This window comes from Clinocottus analis, unplaced genomic scaffold, assembly GCF_023055335.1.
Source record: "Clinocottus analis isolate CAN_PGR_092001 unplaced genomic scaffold, fCliAna1.0.p SCAF_7, whole genome shotgun sequence".
Taxonomy (NCBI): domain Eukaryota; kingdom Metazoa; phylum Chordata; class Actinopteri; order Perciformes; family Cottidae; genus Clinocottus; species Clinocottus analis.
Window position 1 is genome coordinate 2,745,254 of NW_027176229.1, and position 24,747 is coordinate 2,770,000.

The 24,747-nt window shown below is 39.9% G+C and overlaps 1 protein-coding gene across 2 annotated transcripts in view; it reads right to left on the reverse strand.

Moving 5' to 3' along the window:
- The window catches only part of unc5db (unc-5 netrin receptor Db), a 187,428-nt gene that overhangs the window by 14,343 nt on the left and 148,338 nt on the right, over positions 1–24,747 (reverse strand). For both annotated transcript variants that reach the window (XM_068605066.1, XM_068605065.1), the window contains 3 exons: positions 24,718–24,747; positions 12,756–12,927; positions 5,487–5,714 (listed from right to left, as the gene is read on the reverse strand). The exon at positions 24,718–24,747 is cut by the window's right edge and continues 55 nt beyond it. In XM_068605066.1, the coding sequence (XP_068461167.1) occupies positions 5,487–5,714; positions 12,756–12,927; positions 24,718–24,747 (430 nt within the window). The remainder of the gene's footprint in view (positions 1–5,486; positions 5,715–12,755; positions 12,928–24,717) is intronic.

The following is a 24,747-nucleotide window of genomic DNA, read 5'->3' on the forward strand; positions in this document are numbered from 1 at the left end:
GAGAAAGATAGTATAGAGAGAAGCAACAAAAAAAGGGTGAAAAAAATAAATGAGATGAATGTGAAAGCATTTGTACTACCTTTGCATATCAGCACAAACACCTGTTGCAAATCCTTTCATCTGTCACATCCACTAATTGACTTATCCCAAATATTAACACAGAAAACAGGTCGCCAAGAAGCGACGTCGAGCCTCGGCTGCACAAATCATACAACTCACGGTCACATTAGCATCACATTTGTGGCTTCAACGTGACGGATTGAAGCTTGGATTTAATGCTGGGGAAATGCACGTGTCGAGGGTGTGGGGTGGGGGGGGCAATCTCCTTAATTGAATTTGCGATGATAAAAGAGCACTTTGATTGCCGCTTGCAGGTATTCATCTGTCATCATTGTTCAGTGTCCCGGTGGGATGGTTCTGTGTCTGGCCCGTCTATCCTTAGCCATCTCAATCACAAAGGGAAAGATGGGGAACAGAGCTGTGACTAATGTTGGGCCACGCTGATTGATTCTGAATAAGTGTCCGTGCGAGAAACAGCTTGGTTATGCATGTGTGTGTGTGGTTGAGGTTGTGCATGCACTTTTATCATGCATGTGCTTGCAGAAAAACCTGCCGAAGGCATATTGCATATTGTTATCACTGTAGGTGTAAAAGGGCACTTCTTTCTGTTTTTGTCATTCCAAACGGTTCTGACAAAGAGTGGTGGGACAGCGCTGAATGCCAGCGGCTTCACCGGATAGCACGTTGGAACGTAGCTCGCTTGGACTCTCGTTTGAACTTGTTTTGTCAAGATGCCATGATTGAAGTTTTGGGGAGATTGTGATCGTTGCTGATTTGCTGTGTGGCACATCACACGAGCGATTGATGTGTAACAGCTAAGGGAGTGCTGCAATGTTAGCCAAGAATGAGAAATCCATTTGTTGGAGTTATTTTTGGAGTCTAGGGCTCCAAAAGTAAAAATGATGTTCATTTTCTGCATAGGCGATGGCCACCTCAGCAACTTTCTTGACAGTTATGGGGCTTTTAAGAGCCCTTTAGTGAGTTTAGTGAAGAAAAAAAAAACTTCTAACAACTTATTCTGCAGACCTCCTTTTTCTTTATTGAAGCGAGTCGCCAATATTTCTGAAATACTCTTGTGGCTATGTCTCTCTCTATTCATTGAGTGGGAGCAGAATGAGCTGGAGACCAATCCCCATAGTCGGTTTGGAAAACTCCTCCTTTGTCTTTGTTGGAAATTATTAACTTGACTCATTTATGTTTTTACAAGAATTCAAAGAGTTTAAGATAAATAGTAAATGGACTGTACTTGTATATCACTTTTCTAGTCTTCTGACCACTCAAAGTGCTTTATCACTACTTGGAGCATTTATCTTTTCAAAACACTTTATTTCCACATTCTTCGTAAAATGGTTTTGGAAATTAGTCAGCAGTAACAGTTACATGACATAAAAACTGATTTTTGACATAATCTGGCAACGTATCCTCATGCACCGGTGCTTGTGATATTCTATGAAAAGTTAGTCCTCATTCTACTCAATTTTAGGCTTATTACATGCATAGAATCTTTAAAATTAAACTTCCGAACCTCACAGGAAACAACATATTTGGGTTTAGGCAAAATATTATAAAATAATATGTTAGGTGTATACAACAAACCTAGTTAGTTAGGTTTTGGAAAAGATCATGAAATACTTAGTTAGGTGCAGGCAACAAAAGTACTTCGTAAGGTTAAGGAAAAGATTGCTGTTTAAGTTCAAATGACTACGAAAGTATTGTTACTGGAGTATGTAAGTTACGTAAAAACAAATCATTGTTGACTTTTCGTTTTACACGCGGAACGAACATCCTGTGTCGGCTTTTGTGGTCTTTATAATTCCTTGTTCATGATTACATAGATTGGACTCTGAAGCATATCTATAAAGCTTGTCACACCCGTACCTCCCAGTGATCGTAGCATATTTAATCCTGTATACAGTTTATCTTTTGAGGAATGCCTCTGCCCTTCTGTTTGAAGCTCGCAAAATACACATTCCTTTTTTTATCTTCTCTCTGCCATTGTTCTGCCAAAGGCAACATATCTACTTTCCCACGTGGAATATTACAATCTTCTGCTGTAATATAATCAGCACAATATCTTTTCTTAATCGGACCTTGAGAAGTGACAATTCACGGTGCTTTCAGTGGCTGCAATCCAGTCAGTGAATTTGGATGTCTCATTTTTAGATAACTACTTTCACTTTAATGGTGTTTTGATGACTACGTTACAGGTCATTTTAAGTATATTTATAATTGAGGGCTATTAAAAAGCAGTTTAAAGTGAACTGCAGTAATGGCAGCTTGTTTACTTCCACCCACAACCCAGTTTAGTCAGTACATTTAATTGCAATGACTGGTTGAGCTACAAGGGTATCATAGTATTCAGAGCCATCTGTCACGCTTAACTGACGTAAGACACATTTAGACTGTGTGGGAGAAATTACTACTAATAGCCAAAACATACAAGTGAACCTAGTGTATCATCAGGAGACTCCAACATTTCTATGTTCATGAATATTAAAAATACCATCAAAGAAAACTTTAAAATTGGAATTTACAGCAGAGAAAATGCTCCAGTCACATTGCAACTCATTTATATTCATATTTTCCCATGCAGTATATAGCTAAATTTTAAAAACTGTTAGCAAGTGAGCTTCCAGTCAAAGCTGTATGTCTTGTTTACATAAATTGCTGAGCAGTTAGCTAACGTATATGGTGGATATGTGATGGGACATGTTTTAAAGAAGCAATTATGTTGCAACCCTGCATACATATTTTCTTCTGGATTACAGTCGGCTGTGAGACACATATGGCATATTATGATACGACTAAGTGAACGTTGCAAGAATGAGATATCCAACCATTAGAATTGTGAAAAGACAAAATGTAAAGACACATGAAGACACAATGATGATGGGTCGATCATTTTTGTTGTTGTTGATGATAATAGAATTCTGAACTTAGAAATGTCTGTGTGCCAATGCTAAACGCTAAAGGTTAAGGTGAACAGTACTTTCTGGGAGCCTTTACGGTGGAAGAGAACATCTGCCAGCAGAATACTAATATGGGTGGTATTTTCAGGTACAAAGCTTTTATCCATTAAGTCTCCAGTACTGAATGTTGTGACCTTGGACATTGACGTTCTGGTGGAGGGAAGTTACTCAATAAGACTTTTCCTGAATTTCTTGTTACAGAGGACAACATTCACATTGAATCAAAAGGTGTTTTTTTTAGGATCCTTACCTTACCTGATAGTTTTTCTGCTTACTTCACAATGAGATAAATAATTAATGAAATATATCAAAAAGGGCATACATTTTGATGAAACTACCCAGAAAATTTGACTTGTTGAGGTGGTACTCTTTTGAAAGAGACAGCAGCATTGTGCAATATCAGAGAAAATATCAGAAAGCTACCAATCGTATCTCTTCCTTGGTCTAAGCTGAAGAAAATGTCTCTCTCACACAAATGTTTGTTTTGCATCAGGCTTCCTGTTGATCCAGAACTCAGGCTGCGATTGTGCCCGAGCTTGGAAAACACACAGCAAAGAAGCGGTGCTAACAGACAGGAGCCCAAGGGACCCGCAAAAGTCTGGCATCTGCTCTGCAGGCTGGAAATTCATAAACCAAATCCAGAATGCATTTTAAAGCCAGCTGCCGCTGACGGCTGCGACATGACAGAGAGGCGGTCGGGAAGGCGGAGTCAGTCACGAGGCTCGTCGTGCTCTGTTCAGCTCGGCTCAGCTCGTCTGTTAGTGTAGTCTCTCTGGGGAGGACGGGAGGCTTGGTGTTCACTTATGAGATCTCAATGCTTACCCTGCAGGTCGCTGAAGAATAATCAAGTCAAAAAAAACTAAAACATTAACGTTAACATATGAACGTTAGAGATTACTGCATGGCAGCCTTTGTCTCAGTCTATTAAAACCTCTGGGAGAGAAGCTGTCAGGCTGTGACATAGACCCTACCATCAGCTCTGCACTAGTGTTTCATAGTGGTAATGAATCTGCTATCTCACACGGTTTAGCCGGTAGAGAGCACACGCTGAGGTCTCTGCTGCCTCTGACAGCCCGGCTAAAACCGTGTACACAGAAGATTTTCAGTTTGAATCTAGGCCATGACCTACAATATGTTCCTCCTATTGCAGTCAGACAGGGCGAAATTGAAATTGAATTATGGACTTTTGGGGAAATGAGTAAGAAATGCTTTCTCTATGACAGGGAGGCGGTCGAGAACAAAAGAAATATAATACAATAGTGGCATTAAATCCCTCTTTGGTCTAAAGTAGATCAAGATCAAACAGTTTACTTTAATGACCTGTTTACAAAAACACATTTTCTCACTTATCTCTTGGGATATCAAGGCACGCTTCATAGCTTGATGTCACAAGAGATAAGTGAAAATCCAGATTTGTTTTTTTTATTGCTAAAATTTTGACCCAAATACAATAGATATGAATGCAGCCTAATTTCTGGAGCCCACAGCTTCATGAAGGAAGGACATTCAAAAGCAAAATCTCTTTTACTCTGTATAACAGGGTAAATGTGTGTGTATATATATATATATATATATATACATAGCATTTTTCTTCTGACTACTCAGAGCGCTTTAATACTACATGGCATCATTCACCCATTCATACACTGATGGGTGCCCATCAGGAGTTACTAACTAACATTCACACACATTAGGTACAGATGCAGGAGCAATTTGGGGTTTTGTGTGTTGCCCATGGACACATCGACTTGGACCAGCAGCGCCGGGGATCGAACCGCCGAGCCTCTGATTAAAGGATGACCCTGCTCACTACTGAGCCAGTCGCTCAGGGTGCTATTCTATTTAAGAGATGGATAACTGCAAATGAAAAGTAAGATAATATGTTTCTCCGTCATCTCAGAGAAATTCATCCTCTCATTCTTCTTGGCTGCTGTAAAAATGTATTCAAGATGGCCAGCTTCGTGAAACAAAAAACAGTCTCACAGCAGTTCATGGAATACTTACGAAATATAATCTATAGGTTTTGTTTACAGGGACACGAATGGACCGTTTCTTTTGTGCCCCTCGGCACGACTTTGTTTTTCGGGACTACATTATTTAAAAAAATAATCTCAACATTTTGTTAAGGTTAAGGAAAAACTTCATGGCTGGCCTTAAAATAACTATGTCCAGTTACGTTTATGTTTCAACAAAACCAACAGTTATGTTTTGGCACCAAAACCACGTAATTATGTTTAGCTAAACTGTCACAAACAGTTTGGAAAACTGCCATGATACTTGGTTGGTTTATAACCTAAAAGTTTGGCTCAAGGAACTACCTCAGTCATTATTACATGGTCTTCATGAATAAATGAGACTGTGGAAAACCCTTTGTGACCAAAGTGCTGCTGGAGGATATCACCCTCGTTAGAGGAACCAAAGGGATAAACTAAACACCAAACCGGCGTCTTCCTCCACCTGAAAGGCGTGCGGCGTGTCGTCCACACAGTACACCCGCAGGCTGTAGCTCATGAAGCCGGCCTCCATGCTCCCGAACACAGCCAGTTTCAGCCTCTTGACGGCAGCCTGTGTCAGAGGCTCGCCCACCAGGGCGTACGAGCCCGGCTGCTCCAGAAGCAGGTGGCAGCTCGTCGAGTCCATCAGGCAGTAACAGGAAGTGCACTCCTCCTCCACCGACATCACTTCCTGCAATGAAGCACAGAGACGGGTACCCATGAAGACACAGTAGATATCTTCCAGATGTTCCTCTCAGCAAGAACATATCACATTCAGTATTCTTCTGCATAATAATTATGCATAATAATTTAAAATGTAAACACTTGCACACTAGAGTCTTATGTGTCTTATCATTAACTGACTATTAAAGAAGCAAAACATTCTGCACACTTGAACACACTTTATAAACACTTCGGTATCAGCCCTTGATCAGGTAAAATCAGAGATGATTTGGTTCTTTGATACTATTCAAACACAAGACGTATGTGGATCACTGCAGTTATTTCATCATAATTGGTGTTAGGAAGTAATGCAAGACAATAAGGAAAGGACAAAAAGGTACATTAAAGCTTGTTTGTATTTAATGATTAGAAAAGCATACTGAGTGTATTTCATACACATCTGTGGGCACACAGTATAGTCAAGTCTATTAGTATATATATTTTGACTATGCCACTTATTAAGTATGCCCAAATGCTTATCATGCAAATTATGCATTTCTATTTCCCAATATACAATTTTCAGTTCTACTTCTGTTTCTACAAAATGTATTCTTCGAGAAGAGATTATGAAACATGTTTCATCATATTCAATTTTAAGATAAGTGCAGAATTTTAATCGAAAAATGCTGAAATTAACTTTATCTTAAACAGAATGAGAAGAGGTGACACTGTTTGATGTTATGTCAAAGACATCAACGATATCTACTATGATGAGCGCGCTAACCAGCGAGCTCGCGGACCTGGTTCGGGCATCTAATTCGGATACCTCCTGGACGCCTCCCACTGGAGGTTTTCCAGGAACGTTCAACTTGTAGGAGACCTCGGGGAAGACCCGGGACACGCTGGAGGTATTATATTTCCAAGCTTGCCTAGGAATGCCTCGGGATAAGCTGGAAAATGTTGCGGGTGAGAAGGAAGCCTGGGTCGGTCTGCTGGGCCTGATGCCACTGTGACCCGAGCCTGAATACGTGGCTGATAATGGATGGATGGATGGATGGATGGACTATACATTAAAACTATGGGATCAACTTCCAATAATCAGAAAGCGTCAGACATTATATTGTGATTATATAATGTCTACACACTGTTTGAGATCAGATCCTCTGATGCGATACTCGACGTAACACACAGCATTTATTTTATTTTGTAATAGACTTCAGCAATACTCATGCCCAGAGCTATATATGACTAGAAATATGATCAAATAAAAGTGTGTGTACAGTAGAGTGTATTGTGGATTGAGTTCTGGTACACTGCTGTTGAATCATGATGCAGGTAACATAACCCTGTTTTAAACCACAAAGCAAAAACCCACACAGGTTGTAAGCAGTCTCCTGAGAATGTAAAAAGAACATTTCCTCCATGAGTGATGGCTTAGTACAGAATACAAAATGGTCATTATGAACAATACAGCAGTTGTGAAGCGCTACATTGTTTGTTTCCAACTGGAAAGAAGGACTCTGCAAGAGTCTTTCTTCCTTCCTTTCCTTTCCTTCATCAGAAACAGGAGAAGAAATTGTAACAAAGCCAGACAAAAAGGGGAGTTCTATTCAACCAAGTAATAACAAGCCAAAGGAAATATCTGAAAGATTTTCAATTAATGAGTGAGCCCATTAGAACAAATCATGTTTGAGTAGGTATATTCTCTGCCGAGCTCATTCTCGAAAGGAAAGTAAAATACACTCAAGCAAAAATTGCAAATTACATACGATATACAGTATGACTAATACATATTTCTTTGAAGGAATACTTCATCCACAAAATCACAATTTGTGTATCAATTAAATCACCACGCGTCACCCTAAAAGTCTTGAAGAAAACTGCGTTTGTCTTGCAAGCTTCCACGTTGAAGGAAGAATTCAAAAAAAGAAAGAAAAAAACTGATTAGGTGAAGCAAAACATCCATTAAAAACCCTTAAAAAACAAGTTTCAAGTCTCATTCATCAAGTTGTATGCTCACTATTTTCACTAAAACTCAGATATTTAAAACCCACTTGCTCTGACATGTATTGACACCAGGCGCACTTGCGCAAGCATGACTGTTTATGCAGAAGTGTTTGAAATAGTTTAAATCGTTAATAGGGTTTGAGTGGTGATGCATGTGTTTGGGAAGTAGTGAGCATATGACAGGGAAAATGGGAGTTTGATCGTAGTGCGCAAAGTAAACAGATGTTTTAATATAGTTTTACTTCTGTCCCCTCATTTACTTCAATTCATCTCTTCAAGAGTTCAAGGCAACACGGGGTGAGTAAGTGACGTCCAAGTGGACATTTTTAGTAATCCTTGAACCTACGAGGAAGCCAAACGGTCATCTTTTCCTGCAGAAGAATAATACAGGCCGAGGAAGGCAAAGTGCACCAAAATCACCTTCAAACCATTAGCCAGACCTCTCACAATATAGTCATGCAGCATGTTGCAAGCCTTATCCTTGCAGGCAGATAAATCCATGAACTACATGTGATTATGCCATTTAATGAGAAGTCGTGACACCAAACGGCATGCTAAAGCACAGCCTGAGGAGCCGTATTTATTCCCTCGCAAATAATCACAAGTTAATTGGCCGTATGGCACATTACCAGCCATCATGTCCCGCAAGACTGCTTTAGAACACCGGCGTAACTGCCACATAGCTGGAATTCTCCATAATCTATGGACTTGCCTCATTGTCCGTGTGTTCTGCAGCATTTTGAACACACTGTAATGCTCAATGAGATGCAACGTGAAGTGAGAAATGCTACCACACATGTTCAGCCACATTCACATCAGGTGTCTGGATTCCTTCTGTGAACACTTTATGTTTATGCATTTTATACTCATGCTTTCAGCATCCTCTTAAACGCGGCTTAACTCACAGCAATATGGCACTGAATAACAATGTAGCGTGGCTGGGAGTGCTGAGGAGTCTTCTGTGGGTAGTGTGTATTCTAACGACAGCTGGAATAAGTTATTTTATTGGAACTGTACATTTGCAGGTATTATGCATCGTCAAAACGCTCTCTCTCTTTTTCTCTCCCTCTCTCTCTCTTTTTCTCTCTCTCTCTCTCTTTAGGTTAGCCCTCAATAGTAAGTCATTATTTCTAACCAAGAAGCTTTGACCTCTTTTAATATTACAGTGAAATCTCAAAGCGACATGAATCTTGTATTCACTCACATCCCCTCCGGTCTCCTTCCTCATTCACACCACCTGCACATCTTAAGAAATTGTCCTCTTACACATAAAGTTAAAAAAAAAACATTTTTGTCACACACTGGCAAACCTATAATACTTATACATGACAAGGTTAGGTGAACATGATGTTAAACTCAAAGGAGCGGAGAGAAAATACACAAACTAACAAAGTGGTGACACCTTGGTCAGCACACAAGCTGTCGATCAGGAGAACTCTTCCAAACAACATCAATCACTGACCGAGAGGACCTGAAGAGGTCTCTCAAGGTCTCTTATCTTACAAAGACGAACAAATGAGTGAAGCGAGCAGCCGCTCACGCATCTCATGTCTTTGTGTTAATACGTATGGAGAAGGGCCGAGTTTTATTGTGTTAGCCAGCTACAGCGCCTTGGGCTCAATCATAGACAACCAAGTCTCCTATAGAATTACATTTCCATACAACTAAACCCAATTTTACAATTTTTAAACACTACGCCCCATTTTGAAGGAAGAAACAAGTTGCCCACCGCCCCAACCAAATAGTAACCAAATGATCCATGCCGAATTTTTGTTGAAATAACTTTTTGTGACTCCTCCATCCGTGCCTTTTCTAATAATAATAACAAAGAAAATTGCAATCATTTCCAATAAACCAGATTGCTCCATCAGACAAAAACAAACAACATGTTCAATCACTTTGTTAGAACAATGCAAATAAAGTTATCTGTGCAAAACATAACTAATATTTGGCCAAAATAAATAGCTTATTATGGTTGCAATTAACCTGTTTTGCAGTGAATATCTTTTTAAGATGATAACACTAACGTGCAACCTGTGAAAAACTAAACAAAACACGTTTAAATATTTGTCAATAAAGAGTTTTACTGAGTTTTACACTGAATATCTTTTCAAGATAATAACAATAACGGGCAACCTGTGCTAAACAAAACAGGATGAGTGCAGATATGTGTGAGCCACAAGTTTCATCAGTATTAGTGTCTGCAATGTGCCTGCTTAGGAAAGCAGGTACAATATTTTTTAAAACGGGGTTGCAGGCTTAATACGGTCGCTCTCAATTCATCGCCGTGATCTCCATGAGATCTCTGTGAAAACGCCAAGAATTGGCAAGTCGCGCCAGCGTAACCTACTAACGGCGTAACGTAAACATTTAAAGTTTCATGTCCGTTTACTTGTGTAATATGTAAAGTTCTCAATAAAGGTCTTGAAATAAATAAATTCTGCATTTCCCCACCGCACACCACGTGTAATACCTCCGCACTCCACTGGAGGTGCACTCCCCTCTACATTTACTGAGGAATAAGGTCCATTATGTTGCATCTTTGCTTGTGGTAGCAGCTCTTGAATATTTTTTACATCAGCCATTTACACAATTAAGAAAAACATAATTCAGGACAAAAAAAAGACAATGCAAAAAGCAGGAAAATGGACCTTCTTCCTCTAAATTATAAGCTCTTTAAAGCCCTGACAACCACAACAACAGCCAGGGACAAAGCTGTCGTATTCATTATTTTGACCCATGCTCAGCTTGCCAAATATATATATATATATATATATATATATATATATATATATATATATATATATATATATATATATATATATATATCAGCTTTACATTTACATTACCGCGTGAAAGAATATTCTCTTCATGTTGCTGGTCAAAAACATGAGCAAATAATGCAAAGTGAAGACAGCGATTGGGCTTCTCATGCCTTTGGGTTTGGGATTAAGATCGTCTTCTTGGAAGAAGGGGTTAAAGAAAAAGAATGAAAAGCTGACATTGTTGGAACACATACATATACATACAATGTTTTCTATTCCAAAGCATTCGAGCGAAACTAACGAGAAACAAGTTGCATCGCTTGCTTGTGTTTGGTGTTGATGGTGTGTTAGATATGTGAGTGTTGATGTTCAAATGTGTGATGGGGGTTGGGAAATGTCTGGGGAGGCAAATGGAGAGTCGTGCCCAGCCAGTGAAACAATCTCCATGACTCTCCGCCTGATAGCCTCACATCTAAATTCAGCATGCCATGTCTTTCCTGATCCACTAATCGATACTGCCCTTGTCTAACTGCCCCTTATACCTCCCCCGTTGCAATCCCGCCACCACCACTCTCCCACTGACTGACAGCAGCCATGCCTCTTCTGACCCATTACACGCTGTAATTGTTTCTTTATTTCCCCCCTGCCGGACCGGCAGTGTTACCTTCATGGGGTCTTATGTCACCCTCTGAGCCCACAGAGAGCAGGAGGCTGGATCAATGAGCATCCCCACAAAGCCCCAACAGTCCTTTATGGCTCACGCATAACTCACCTGACACACGTGCGCTCGCTAACAGGACCTTTTACCACTTAAAGCCCATATATAAAAGGTCAGCAAACACAGGGAGATAACAGAGTCAACAAACTGTGGCATCCAGTGTTGCGCTGTCCTACACCGTGTGACATCTGATACTGTATGTCTGTATGTACTGGATGCACCAGATTGAAACTTAGTTGTGTCCATATGTGTCTATGTGGCCTGCTTGATCGGATAGGGATTGAATATATTTCGTAATCTAAGGAGTGGCTGTTGAAACGGTAGATAAAAACACATTTCATTTCTTGTAAATTGTTCACAATAAAAGTCCCTCATTTTTTTGTTATTTAAAACTCTTATTTAAATAAATTAAATGATGAAATGTTGTGGTTTCATCAGCAGTGACTTATAATAATAATACATTTTATTTGTATTGCACTTTATATTTAAACAATCTCAAAGTGCTGCAAAGCAGAATAAAACATGAACATTTTTGAAGATATATTTAAAAGCAGAGCCTATAAAAGATATTTTAGCAGCTTTCTTAAAAAGGTGAGTTTTCAGGTCTCAGACAGCGGTTCTAAGATGTTCACATGCGGTCTACACTTTATTAAGATCCAGATTTAATAGAAAGGCAAAGCCCCTCTTCTGGTCCCCCCCAATGGGACCTGATTTAAACATCTTGTCTCGCACAACGCTCTGAACTCTGGGTTCTCTGACGTCAGTGTTCTATGTTCTGATCGCATGGTTGTATGCTCTGATCTCAGGGTTCTATGCTCTGATCTCAGGGTTCTATGCTCTGATCTCAGGGTTCTATCCTCTGATCTCAGGGTTCTATACTCTGATCTCAGGGTCTTGTTGTGTTGCACTATTGCAACAGTGCAACAAAAGAGGAGAACTAAAAGATTTCACAAGAAATTTTGACGGCATTGGCAGCTCTTTGCTTTCAAATTTAGTTTACCTTCTTTTGTCACCTCGGCAGTGTGGGCATGTTTTACCAGGTTGGTAGATCCAGATGTTATAGCTACATCGAACAATACGCATTAATACAGTAAATGTTCTTCCATTATTGTACAATAACATATTATCAAGTGAGACAGCTAGTCAGTGGGATAGAAAATATTTCCTTTAAATATTGGTTCGAGTGAAAACAACAAATTATGGGCCCGGTGTTCAATATGGGGACGCTAGATGGCGACATCACAGCACGACTTCAATAGCACCTATACTTTTTTTAAACTTTTACGCTGTGACTGATATTTCACTGGTGTTTACTTTGTCAATAAGATCTGCACTTCAAAGTCATTTATGATCTAGTCTTGAGGTGTAGCAGGCAGGCGTTGTACTACAATCCTAAACAGTGGAAACAACAGAGGTTTGGGCCGTTTACCTCGCCTTACCCCCCTGTTGAAATTTAGCCCTAACAAAAAGGGCCATTGGGAAAAAAGACAATGGAGGGGAGCGAAGCGCCATGTCTGAGCTGAGCGAAGATCTTAATGGGCTGTACTGCACTTGACGGGTGTGGGCCCGCAGCTCTCACCTCCCACTTGCTGTCCTGGGTTTTCCTTTTAAGCTGGATGTTCCAGTTCTCTGTGTCCACCTCAGCGCAGTGAGCGATGGTCATGGCCACTGGGGTGAAGAGGTCCAGGACCGGAGGGCCATATGTCACCTCTGGGCCCAGGAGGATTTCACAGCCTTCCAGTGTTTGGACACTAAACACACCGTGACACACACACATACACGCACACAAATACACACACACACACACACACACACACACACACACACACACACATAGAAAGAGAATGAGATAAATTGTAAAAAACACATGAAAATAATCTGGCAGCAGAATTAAGTATGTTAGAAATTGCAGGACATTGTGTTTCCTATACATATGCAGTCTTACTTTTAGCATGTCTGCAACACATTAGTGTACCGCAGGACTGAAAAACACTTAATGTGAAATGCTTAACAAAGAGAGTACTTTTCCTCCCCCACTAACATGAGCCATAATGTCTGATGAAAATAAACCGTTCACTCAAGAAAAGGTGGACTGGAACAGCTGCATTGGGCCTCATGTTGTTTATCGCAGTATCTGTTAAGATTGTGGGCACTGTTCTTCATTTGACTTAACCATAATTAATTTATCAATTAATTCAATTAAATATGTCAACCTCTTCCCCCTTGCCTTCAGCCAGCCGTTGTTCCACAAGCTACAATTAGTGGTTTTGTCAACGGAGTCTTCGGCTTTGAAGAAAGCATCAATAGCAGCTTCAGTCACATGTCAGAAAGGGGTGGCAAGGTGAAGCGGTAAAGATATTCGAAATATAGCGTACACTGAAGCTAATATTGATCTTTTTTATGTGACCTAAATAAGTTGTGTTTCTGCCCCCGTCCACAGCAGAACATCGCTTTGCTCCGACGGCGTGTTCAATGCTATGTATGGTTGATAATTCATTGACCTACCCCGAATAAAATCCCAATTCAAACTGTGCAAAATATAGTTTTAATATCTCTCCTTGTGGGCTACTGCTCCTGAAATGTCCCACAGTGCTACGGAACCAGAGTGCAGAATTTTGTTAAGGCACAGGCTGAAAAAGTCACTGCGATCAGACAGAAAGCTGGAGTGAACTCATTAAAAAGTGACTTACATTAACTTGCCAGTGCACGGTGGCCGCAGCAGTGGCGGTGGTTGGGTTAAGAAAAAAGGGCAGGCGGGGTGGTGACAGAGAAGATCAATGCCTAAATAAAGCTTTCTAAGCTCACATCAGATCAGAGAGCAACGGATGTGATTTCTAGTTATCATGGAAGCAGCAGCTTCAGCGTACAGTACACTATAGATAATTCCTCAACACTTAAAAGACAGAAGAAACATGATGCTCAGAAAAGCTGCAGACTCTAGTTAGTTGATGTAAACTACTTTTTTTCGAGGTGTTCTCAAGACAAACACATAACCAAAAAAACATATTAGGTCCCTATGCAGAGGGCTTGTTCAGTGTCTTGCATTTTCTTATATAGTTATGCACTCTGTGACGTCTGAACAAAGGTATACAGTTAACTCCAACCTTCCTTAGATTGTGTTTCATTGGCTCGCTGGGACCTTATCAGTCAAGCTAGCAGCGTAGTTCAAAGAGATCGGCACATCTGTCTGTTGATAGTAGTCTCTTTATCACTTTGGTCTGGATTGGAATTAATCACAAATGACTTTGAAGATCTGATTTGATTTTTCCCGTAGAGCCACCAGCAGGTAAAACATTTACCTTTTCCAATGAAATATACCTCTCCACTACATATAGTCGATATTTATCACCCCCAAAGGATGAACCCTAATGACATTGGTAATCCATTAACTTTTCCTCTATCACGATCAACTGGTGAAAATGTCCAATACTTTAGTTTATATTAGTTCTGTCATATTAGTGCGTTATTAACGGCGTTAACGCAAACCAATTTGAACGCAATCAGTTTTAATTTTTCGACCCCGGATGTAGCTCAACCGGACGCAAAACAATGGGCATGTCGTTTGCGCTTGGAAGCCAGGCTAATGTTACGGGTTGAATAGAATGAATGGTGAGCGGGATACGGCAAAATGAATGATAAGACGTGGTTCCCTTGACAAGACCGAAGTGGTATGAGCCGTTTGTCATTGTGAACTGAGCTATCATCGTAGCTATCCAGTATGAAATACCACTCGATGGCCAAGCACACAGCTGATGCTAACTCTGCGCCCGCTCGTCACGGCCAGACACAAACAGATGACTTCAGACAGAAACACATGGACACCACAACAAAGAACAAACGTACTGCAGCCACAGCTAAATGATGCTACTGCGTGTAGCCTGTTAGCGTTGTGGAGGACGAGGATCTAGCTGATATAATAAATAAAACATCCAACAACAGGACCTACGAAGCCTGACTGCTATGTTCTCCTCTCTCTCTCTCTCTCTCTCTCTCTCTCTCTCTCTCTCTGTCGCCCTTGTTTACCTGAAATGTGCACTTTACCATTTTATTTTGAACCGCCCTGTTTGGCAGTTGTTTTTCAATAAAATAAAACATTTGCATGAAGCAAGCCAATGCACTTTTTCATGTTAAGAGAAAAAAAAGCAATTAATTGTGATTAATCGCGAGTTAACTATGACATAAGTGCGATAATATTTAATATTTAAATCGTTTGACAGCAATAGTGTGTGTGTGTGTGTGTGTGTGTGTGTGTGTGTGTGTGTGTATGTATATATATATATATATATATATATACATACATATATATATATATATATATATATATATATATATATATATACATATATATATATATATATATATATATATATATATATATATATAAATAATCACATTCATAACATGCATAACATTTACACATGTATTCTAAAATCAACATTTAAATACTGCAGAGCTTCTTTTTTTGCGCATGTCTTGTCATTCTAGTTAAACTCTGTATTTCTGCAGTGTTGCAGATAGAAATGAGGCTACAAGGAGGCGCCATTGCTGAAATTTTACAAGCTCATTACTCTCCTCTGTTCTTGTGTTTCACCAAGTGTGGGAGTCAGCCTCTCCACACACAGGAGAGACAAGTGAAGTGCATATAACGTTGTCGGCACCTATTCCAAGCGGGCTTGTAGTGAACCCTATTAAACTATTTGTAGAATGAGTCCATTGTCTCCATTACTTCTAGTGGTGTAGTTTCGGTTTCCTGACTTTCAAACATTTCAAAGTCCAAATGCATTCAAAACAATTCACAACATATTTTTATCTCACAATATTCTGTGTCACCCCATATCTGCGTTTCGCATTTTAAAACCGTTGTTTAGGACTTGTCTTCATTGTGTGTCCGGATGTCCACATACTGATGCAGGGGTGACTGTGGCTCAGTGGTACAGCGGTTGTCCTTCAGGAGGATCCGCAGTTCAATGAGTCCTCGGCAAAACCCCCAAAATGGCTCCCTGCGGTTTATGAATGAACGTATCTATGAATGTTAGATAGTCCTGATGCATAGTAGCCCCTGCCAGCAGAGTGTGAACGGGTCTAAATGACATATTACATGTCGAAATGCTGTGAGTGGTCGGAAGTCTAGAAAAGCACAAGTCCACTTAACATTTACCACATTCCCAGATCTCAGCAATTGATAAAAATACATCAATATCAATCATTGCAAATGTTGGCCACAACTAGATTTACCATAATTATACTTCAAGACATTTTATATTGCATACATGCTCCTGTCCACATTCTCAATGCCTAATAAAAGCACTTCCACATCTACTTCTTTCTCATTCTCTAACTCATTTCATTCTCTAGTGCCCAGAGATTGCTCATTACTTTTCTGTGAAAAAAGACGGATCGGCTCACATCACGACGCTGTGCATGAGATACATCATGGCACCAGTACCATAGTGGTTAAGGATTGGTTTCCAACAGAGCCAACCACAGCCATCTTTTAAAACAAAATGTTTTCCCGTCTTCTAATAAGAATGTCTGTGTGCAGAATTTGTTCATGTAACAAAGCTACTTAATTAGGTTAAGGAAATATAATGTTTTTTGACATTTAAGTGACATTTATGACATAAAATAAGAACACTTGTTAAGTATCATGAGTATGTGGTGTTAGAAATTACGAGACAAAAGTAAAAAAGGTAAAGTTCTGAAAATTAAAATAAGTCAACATATACATTTAGCTTTAAAAGGAACTTGAACAGTGCTCTCCTGGTGACAAACCTGTGCTTGTCGCTCTTTATGCTGCGCTAGCTTTCTTCCTTAGAGGCAGCTCTGCAGGTCCTTGCTCACGATTACTTCTATTTAATTCAAATCAGTTTATTTTGTGCAGCCCAGAATCACAAATTACAAATTCGCCCCGCAGGGCTTTACAATCTGTACACATACGACATCCCTGTCCCGGGACTTCACATCAGATCAGAAAAAACGCCCCCAAAAAGCTGAAAAAAATCTTTCTTGTTTACAGAATACATGAAATCGAGTAATTATGTAATTATGGTATTTTTTTCAGGTATACTGCGTGTACAAACAGAAAATGAGAACAGCCTGCTTTAAATGGATGAAATAATATCCCACAAACTGGATCGTCTATCTCTAATGCAATGGTGCACTCTTAATTGCTTAAAAAATGTTACTTTAACTTTACTTATACGTTTTAAAAGCCCAGAATGTTTTTCCACAAAGAGACTTGTGAGGATCTGAACTATTGCAATACAATGTCTGAATTAAATGCTGCTTCCTTGTAAATGCTCGCTCCACTGCGACAACTCCAGACTCACAAATTACCGCCCCAACATTTGACCCGTCATCTCACTTCACACCCACTCCTGGCTCACAGTCGGTTTTTCTGTTATGTCAACATCATCCCTTCTCCTGACCGCTCCGGAGGGAGTTCTCAATCCCTCAGCTAACAGCGCTGAGCCTGATCACACATTTAATGCAAAGTGCAGGCGAGGAGCAGATTACCTCCTCCTTAACAAGCCCGCAACTCAGACCCGAGAGCCGGGCAGCCACCTTAAAGAAGCGTAAAGACGGCCAGTGGACTCTCAATTCCACTCGTCATCACGGCGAAGGGCTCCGCGACGCAGCTTCTCGAGCCCCTCGATGAGCTGCATCATTTAAAGTGAGCAATGACTCACTCCTCGGAGACCCGGGGAGCCGTGCAAAGTGGCAGATTGGGCCAGTGGAGAGGAGATGGCAGGCTTAATAAATGCACACATTAGCACACTCCATTAGCTTCACCTTTATTTGCTTGTAGTCTCCCACCTGCTTGTCCCACTGTGCTTTTGTCCATTTTTAAGTTGATGCAGACACCTTATGTGGTGCACGGATCCATTAATCAAATAGGCATCTAGAGGTGAGCCTCCTTACATCGCTGCAAAACTCTAGCAAAGACGTGCACTTTTAGTTCAACATCTATCTTCTGCTACTGTCTCCTTTCAGCTAAAAGGCATTTATCACAACAACTTCAGTAATCAAGGACCGACAAAGTTACTCGACTGAAAGAACAACACTGCAAAACATAAACAACAACTTAAGCTAATCACCGATTTGTTTAAGAAAACATCACAGTGCTCTTGGCCTTGATTTATAATGACTAGTGGACCAATTTTGATACGACTTCATCTATAATCCGAGACCATGGCCTTCTGTAACTCCACTTGACGGGTAAATGAGAGTAAGGAACAAGGTGGATCACTTGAAACAACTCATCATGCTATTTGGTCACTTATCATCGAGGAGCTACTCTAAAACTAAAAATAACTTCTGAAATCCCTGAACAAGTTGAATAAATGCTTCAAGCACCTGTGTGATTAACAGATAAACAATAGTATATTTTGTCAAATTAAGCCTTATTGTGTATTCTTCTTGTTTCTGAAATCATATCCAAAACAACCATGAACTATAATGTCTGGGCCACCTTTATTACTATAACCACTACTATTGATATTAATCATGACAATCTGTGATCTTTGCTATGAACACTACATGACAAAGTTTACAGATGGAGAAAGTCAGTGTCTTCAAAATGAAACATGCAATGTGTAATACCTCATCAGAATTTGAATCTCTCATGAACTTTATCTTCAACAGGATGTGACGAGGTCACAGTGTTGACCTTGGGCTATCTACTAAGATGAGCGTGCTAACCTGCTCGCCGTGGACCGACCTGTCTTGTAATACCTGGATTGTGGTCCATGCCTACTAATCATTATATGAATAAATTCTGTCATATTTATGTAATGTCCTGTAACTCTGTTACGTTGTTTATTGTGGTCACATGACATCTATTTCTTCTGTCCATCTGGGGAGACGGATCCTCCTCTGTTGCTCTCCTGAAGGTTTCTTCCCATTTTTCCACGTAAGAAAGGTTTCTTCTATGTTTTTTGGGGTAGTTTTTCCTTATCTGATAGGATTAACCCATAACAGCGGCAATAGTAGAATATAATAGAACAATGACGCAAAATAAGGAGCAGGAAAAGGTGCAGGGTCCATATATGTTTTGGTTCAGTATGTATTCAGTTTACTTATTGGATTAATGTGACAGAAACAAGAACAGAACTTGTATTTTCACTTCGTTGCCAACAGGAGGCTACTTTGTCGGGGAGGAGAGGGATCTTCAGCTAAAGCACCTCACAGCCTCTGGTGCCAGCGCAGAGTTTCACCACTTTGTTCGAGGGTGGAGTCAGGAGGGGAAATGGCCCTATTTGTTTGGAATAGTTACCTGCTGTTGTACAGGCCTGTTCATCCCTATGTACTATATACTCAGCTTGTACAACTTATCAGGCATTCTGTGTGTGTGTGTGTGTGTGTGTGTGTGTGTGTGTGTGTGTGTGTGTGTGTGTGTGTGTGTGTGTGGATGGATTGACGTGAGCTGAGTCATAGGTCTATTTCAACAGTTAAATGGAAAAGATGATGGCCACACTGAAAATCAATGTCCACTTTAATCCCCATCTCTTTAAAACAAACTTTATATTTCCAAGTTTGTACTGCACTCAAAATATACAGCAATGCACTATTTTAAACATGCCATTAATACAGGTCTTACTTTGAAGACATGGTTGATTTATTGGTGGGGCCTTAGGGATTGCGATGCCAATCGATGTTGGGCAGTCTGGCCCTCTGTTTACACTTTATTCAACACAAGATATCTCAGCAACTTTGCAGATTTCTATAAAATGTGCTGCTTGATTGTCATGATTCTAGATGTAGTAGATGTTGTAATGATCCCCTGGTTTTTTCTCTAGCACTACTATTGGGCCAAAGTGTGCCCTTGTACAACATCTAACGGGCTAAATATATCAAAATTGATTGAGCAAATGTATTCTTCTTTTCAATTCTATATGTTCTCTGAGCTGTTCTCCAGCACCACCGTCAGTCCCAAATGTAAATTTGCCATTAACAATCAAAAGCTACTGTTTGAATTTCCATTAAGTGATTATTTCTAATCTGTTAGCAGGTTTTTAAAGTGAAACATTAGCAGGAAGTGTTGAGTGTCACAAAAGCTTCAAAGCGACAACAGCAACAGTGAAACTAACTGGAATGCACTTGTTTTCTTACTTGTTTTCTTTCTTTACTGTTTACATTTCTGTTGAATATTTGTTTTCTTTTAAACATTTTAATGTGCTTAAAAAAATATACATACATACACATATACACACACACACACACATATATATATATATATATATATATATATATATATATATATATATATATATATATATATATATGAGATGTACAACTACTCATTGGATTTGATATTAACTCATGTTGATTTAACATTGCCATATATATATATATATGTATATATATATATATATATATATATATATATATATATGTATATATATATATATATATATATATATATATATATATATATGTATATATATATATATATATATATATGTATATATATATATATATATATATATATATATATATATATATATATATATATATATATATATATATATATGTATATGTCAGTGACATCATGAGTCTCTAAAACATTTCTCCTCCCAGAGTTGGAATGTCTAAAAAAAATATAAAAAGCGTTTTTTGCGTTTGACTGTGGTGGAAAAGTGAATGCATCATAAAAAAAACAAACAAGTGCAATAGAAACAGATTTAGCAAATAAATGACAGTGTAAGAAAAGCACTTGACTTCAATGTCCAATGAAATTTCTGCTCCGTTGATGCAAAGAGAAGTGGCAGATAAACACAACTCTTTCACTGCTTGAGATTTGATTGACTTCCTCTTCTTCTGCAATAATTGGCCACCTACTGCGTAAGTCAATGAACACACTCCTACAATATATAATAATTGCATAACGATAGAAGATGGAAACAAGCATTCAACTGCGTTTGCTTTTGCAGATTTTCTGGAAATTCGGTTACAATTTGTGTTCTCATTATAGCAGCAGATGTGAAACACAAGTGCTGCAATAATGAGAGGGGCTCTGAATCAACACTGCATCACACAAGCCACACAATATAGCGGGCAAGTCAAGCGTCTGTCCTCACTTTTCTGTAAATGGGTCGATAAAGTCGTCATTTCCCATCGAGATCGATGTCACTTGGTTGGACACGCTTGTGCACGTCTACTGACAACCTCGATTATCGTTTTAACCTTCAAACTCTAGAGAACAGATTCTGAAAAGCACGGGGAGAGTCTTGACCATAATAAATGACATTCAGCACTATGTCCCAAATGGTTACATAAAGCACACGTATGGAAACTAGTTCCATCATTAAAGGCATTTTTCCCACCAGGACAAAGCTGTTTCGGCCTTAATAGATTGAGGGATTTTACGCCCCACAAAACCTCAGAGGCGAAGGGAAAATGTCTGACCTAAGCAAACTGTGTCTTCAAAAGATTGAGATGAGCCTTTGAAAATCTCCAAGAACACATCTTTAAGCTTTAATGGAACACTATCAGGGTGGGGAGGAGTAGGTTGGACAGGGTTTGGGGCAGGAGGCTTCAGCGGCTTCTCAGCATGTCCTCTGGCCTTCCAGGATGTAGACAGTGATTGACAGCTGGCAAGATGACAATCACAACAGCCCACAGGGAGAAATAAGTGTCCACAGTAAACATCCCCCTGCTCATACCGAGCGACGAAAAAAGGAAAAGAAAAAGAAAGAGAAAAGCACTTGAAAAGCTCCTCTGTGGTCAGAACCACATACTGACAGGTTGAAGCCGGAAATATTTTGAAGCGTTTCAAAGGTGGATAAACCAGCGGGAGGATCCCTGACGCTCTGTGCTGGCAGGTGAGAATGTATAACAGGAGATGAAGGCAGCGCTGGATTCTCTTGTAAAGATTTATGGAGGCGTCATGGATTACACACGCAATATACATTTCAACAATGCTGCCCTGAAGAGGATTTGCTGCAGAAGCTCGTGATTCATGGGTTGTATACGACCTATTGTAACCACACGGAGAAGAAAGTGGATCTGCTCGGCATTCTTTCAGTAAAGAAATTGACTGCTTTTAAAATTGACACGCATAACTCAGTCAATCTTATTATTTAAATGCCCCGCCAAGGCAATCCACCACCTCATTTTCCATCTGCTAATGTGTGTGCGTTTTTGTGGGGCCTCTTTAGTCTTTGTTCAAGCAGAGTAGTGTGAATAAACAGTGAATACTGGAAAGCTCTTGTGGCTCTCTCTCCTCCTCCCCTCCCCCGGAGAGAGGCTCAGTCCATCCGAGGGTCATTACAGAGATGTGATCGGAATACATAATGCGTGCACGGCACAGATGAAAGGCCTCGGGAGACGTCTGCGCCTTCATTTCCGTCAGTGCACCACTCTCCATTCATCACCGCATTCATCATCGTTTAAACAAGCTTCCCGGGTCGTGACTCTCTCCCAGAGCGCCTTGTTCTTGACACCGAGTGGAGTACATAACTACATATTGACTCTCTGCAGAGTAGTGGGGACAAAAAAGAAGAGATTGGAGGTTTGACTTTGGATCCTACGAGTTGGTTGGCATAATGAAGGACTCAATTTCCAACAACCCCCCCTCCCCCCCTCCACCCCACCTGGGTCGCACAGCGTGAACTTGTGTTTCTACCCAGCAGCTGGGACATCAAAGCCCAGACTATGGTACCACCTGTGAGGGGGCTTATGGAGAAGAACGCCCGTAGTATGACACCTAGAGGACTGGTCATCACAGGAAGTGGGAGAGAGGCTGCAGCGCTCGCTGGGCCCATCTGTCACATAGCCGGACGGTAAACACACATCGACGTGGGCATGGTCATGGGGAGGGACACACATCTACTCTACACTCTGTATGTCTGACTGCACTGCTGCCCACTAATACAGCTGTTATTTTATTTTACGGATGATGACTTCATTGGAAAAAACCCTTGTTATGGTTCCTTACCAATATGTTATTGCGACAACTACAACCACTATCACTATTATTATTTTATAAAAAAATCAACTTTATGTTTTTAGATTGCATAAACATATGCTGTGTTTGCATTCTTTTTGTTTGTTAGCAAACACAACTAGCAGCCAGATGGAAACAGCTACATGTGTGGGCGACTAATAACAACTTGCATTACCAATCAATTAGTTATTGTACAGTTTATTAATGACTTGTGCGATTATTGTCAACTAATTCCGGGCAAAGACCCAAATTCACAATGTATGTTTTTATTGTGGTAAGTGTTGTGTGTGTTTGATGCAATCTATCCTTCAACTTCATCGTCCCATCGAATTCCATTATTGTTTGAAACATTATTAAAAACAAGACACATTGTTGATCTGGGTGAAATAGAGGATTATGAGGCGGCCGACTCGGTCAAATGATGTCCTGCCTCCAGCTCTATGCAGAATTCTGACAGGTGTCTTTTTGGAAAACGCTATTTCCTAATTATTGCTGCACTTGGTGGATTTCCGTCATTTAGGCAACTGCGGCATTATTCCGATGTGGTGGTGCTTTTACCTAATCGCTAGAGTAAACCAGGAAAGAAGCTGCCTATTTTTGGCTGGAGTGCTAAAAAGTGGGAGCCAGCCAAAGCCTACCACTAACTGAGTGAGTGAGTGATGTAATTACATCATCGGTTATTGCTTTCAAATGAATATGCATCCCAGCAAAGAAAAAAGATCACTAAAGGAAACTCGGCTGAACATTCCACGATCAATCATCTGAAACATAGAAAAACCACACGGTAATTATTTGTCCTCTTTTTACTGTTGCTTGAAGTTTCTAATATTGTTTAATACCGTCAGATGCCCGAATGCCTACAACGCCAGTGTGTGTTCACGTTGGTGAAATATAAGGACACGTTTTTTTGTAGTCATATTCAACAATTAATTCATTACAACACACTTGAGAACATGATGGCTAAAAGGCCTTATGATCAAAGCAAATATTACAATTGATTAAAAAAATGAAAAATAAAAGTAATATCTTGTTGAAGTGTGTGGGAGGGGATTACTTCAAATACAAATAAACACAGCATATAGTTTGACCTCAATGTAGCACACTGAGCGAATAGCTAGCACATCAGGTGATCAGGATGTCCACAGTGTGCAGCTGTGTCAGGAAATGACACAGCCTTTTATGAAAGGGATATGAGTTGTTAATAAAGTCTTCAGTTGGAACCAATGAACTGAGTTTGTTTTTGATTGATGGACTCACACATTTTTGGGTCGGTGTTTTCACAATCTTTTGCAGGTTTTGCTTTTGCGAGTGAGATCTGTAAACATTTACACATTCAAATCTTTTGGTTGTGTCTGACCGCATTAAACTTGAAACCATATAATTTGCGCCAGCAAAGTGTTGAGGGACAAGTCAAACAAAGAGTGAATAAACGCTGCAGCCGTAATAAAGGAATCAGAAGATGGTAAATAATTAGAGGGAAACAGGAGAGTGAGGGTCAGAGGATGAAGAGTCAGCCAAGATGGATGATAAGATAGCGGGAGACTGACAGACGGATAGATTCTCAAAATGATATTTGGGTAAACTTTGGCCTCACCTTGCCTCTCCCTGATTGATCACCATGTGC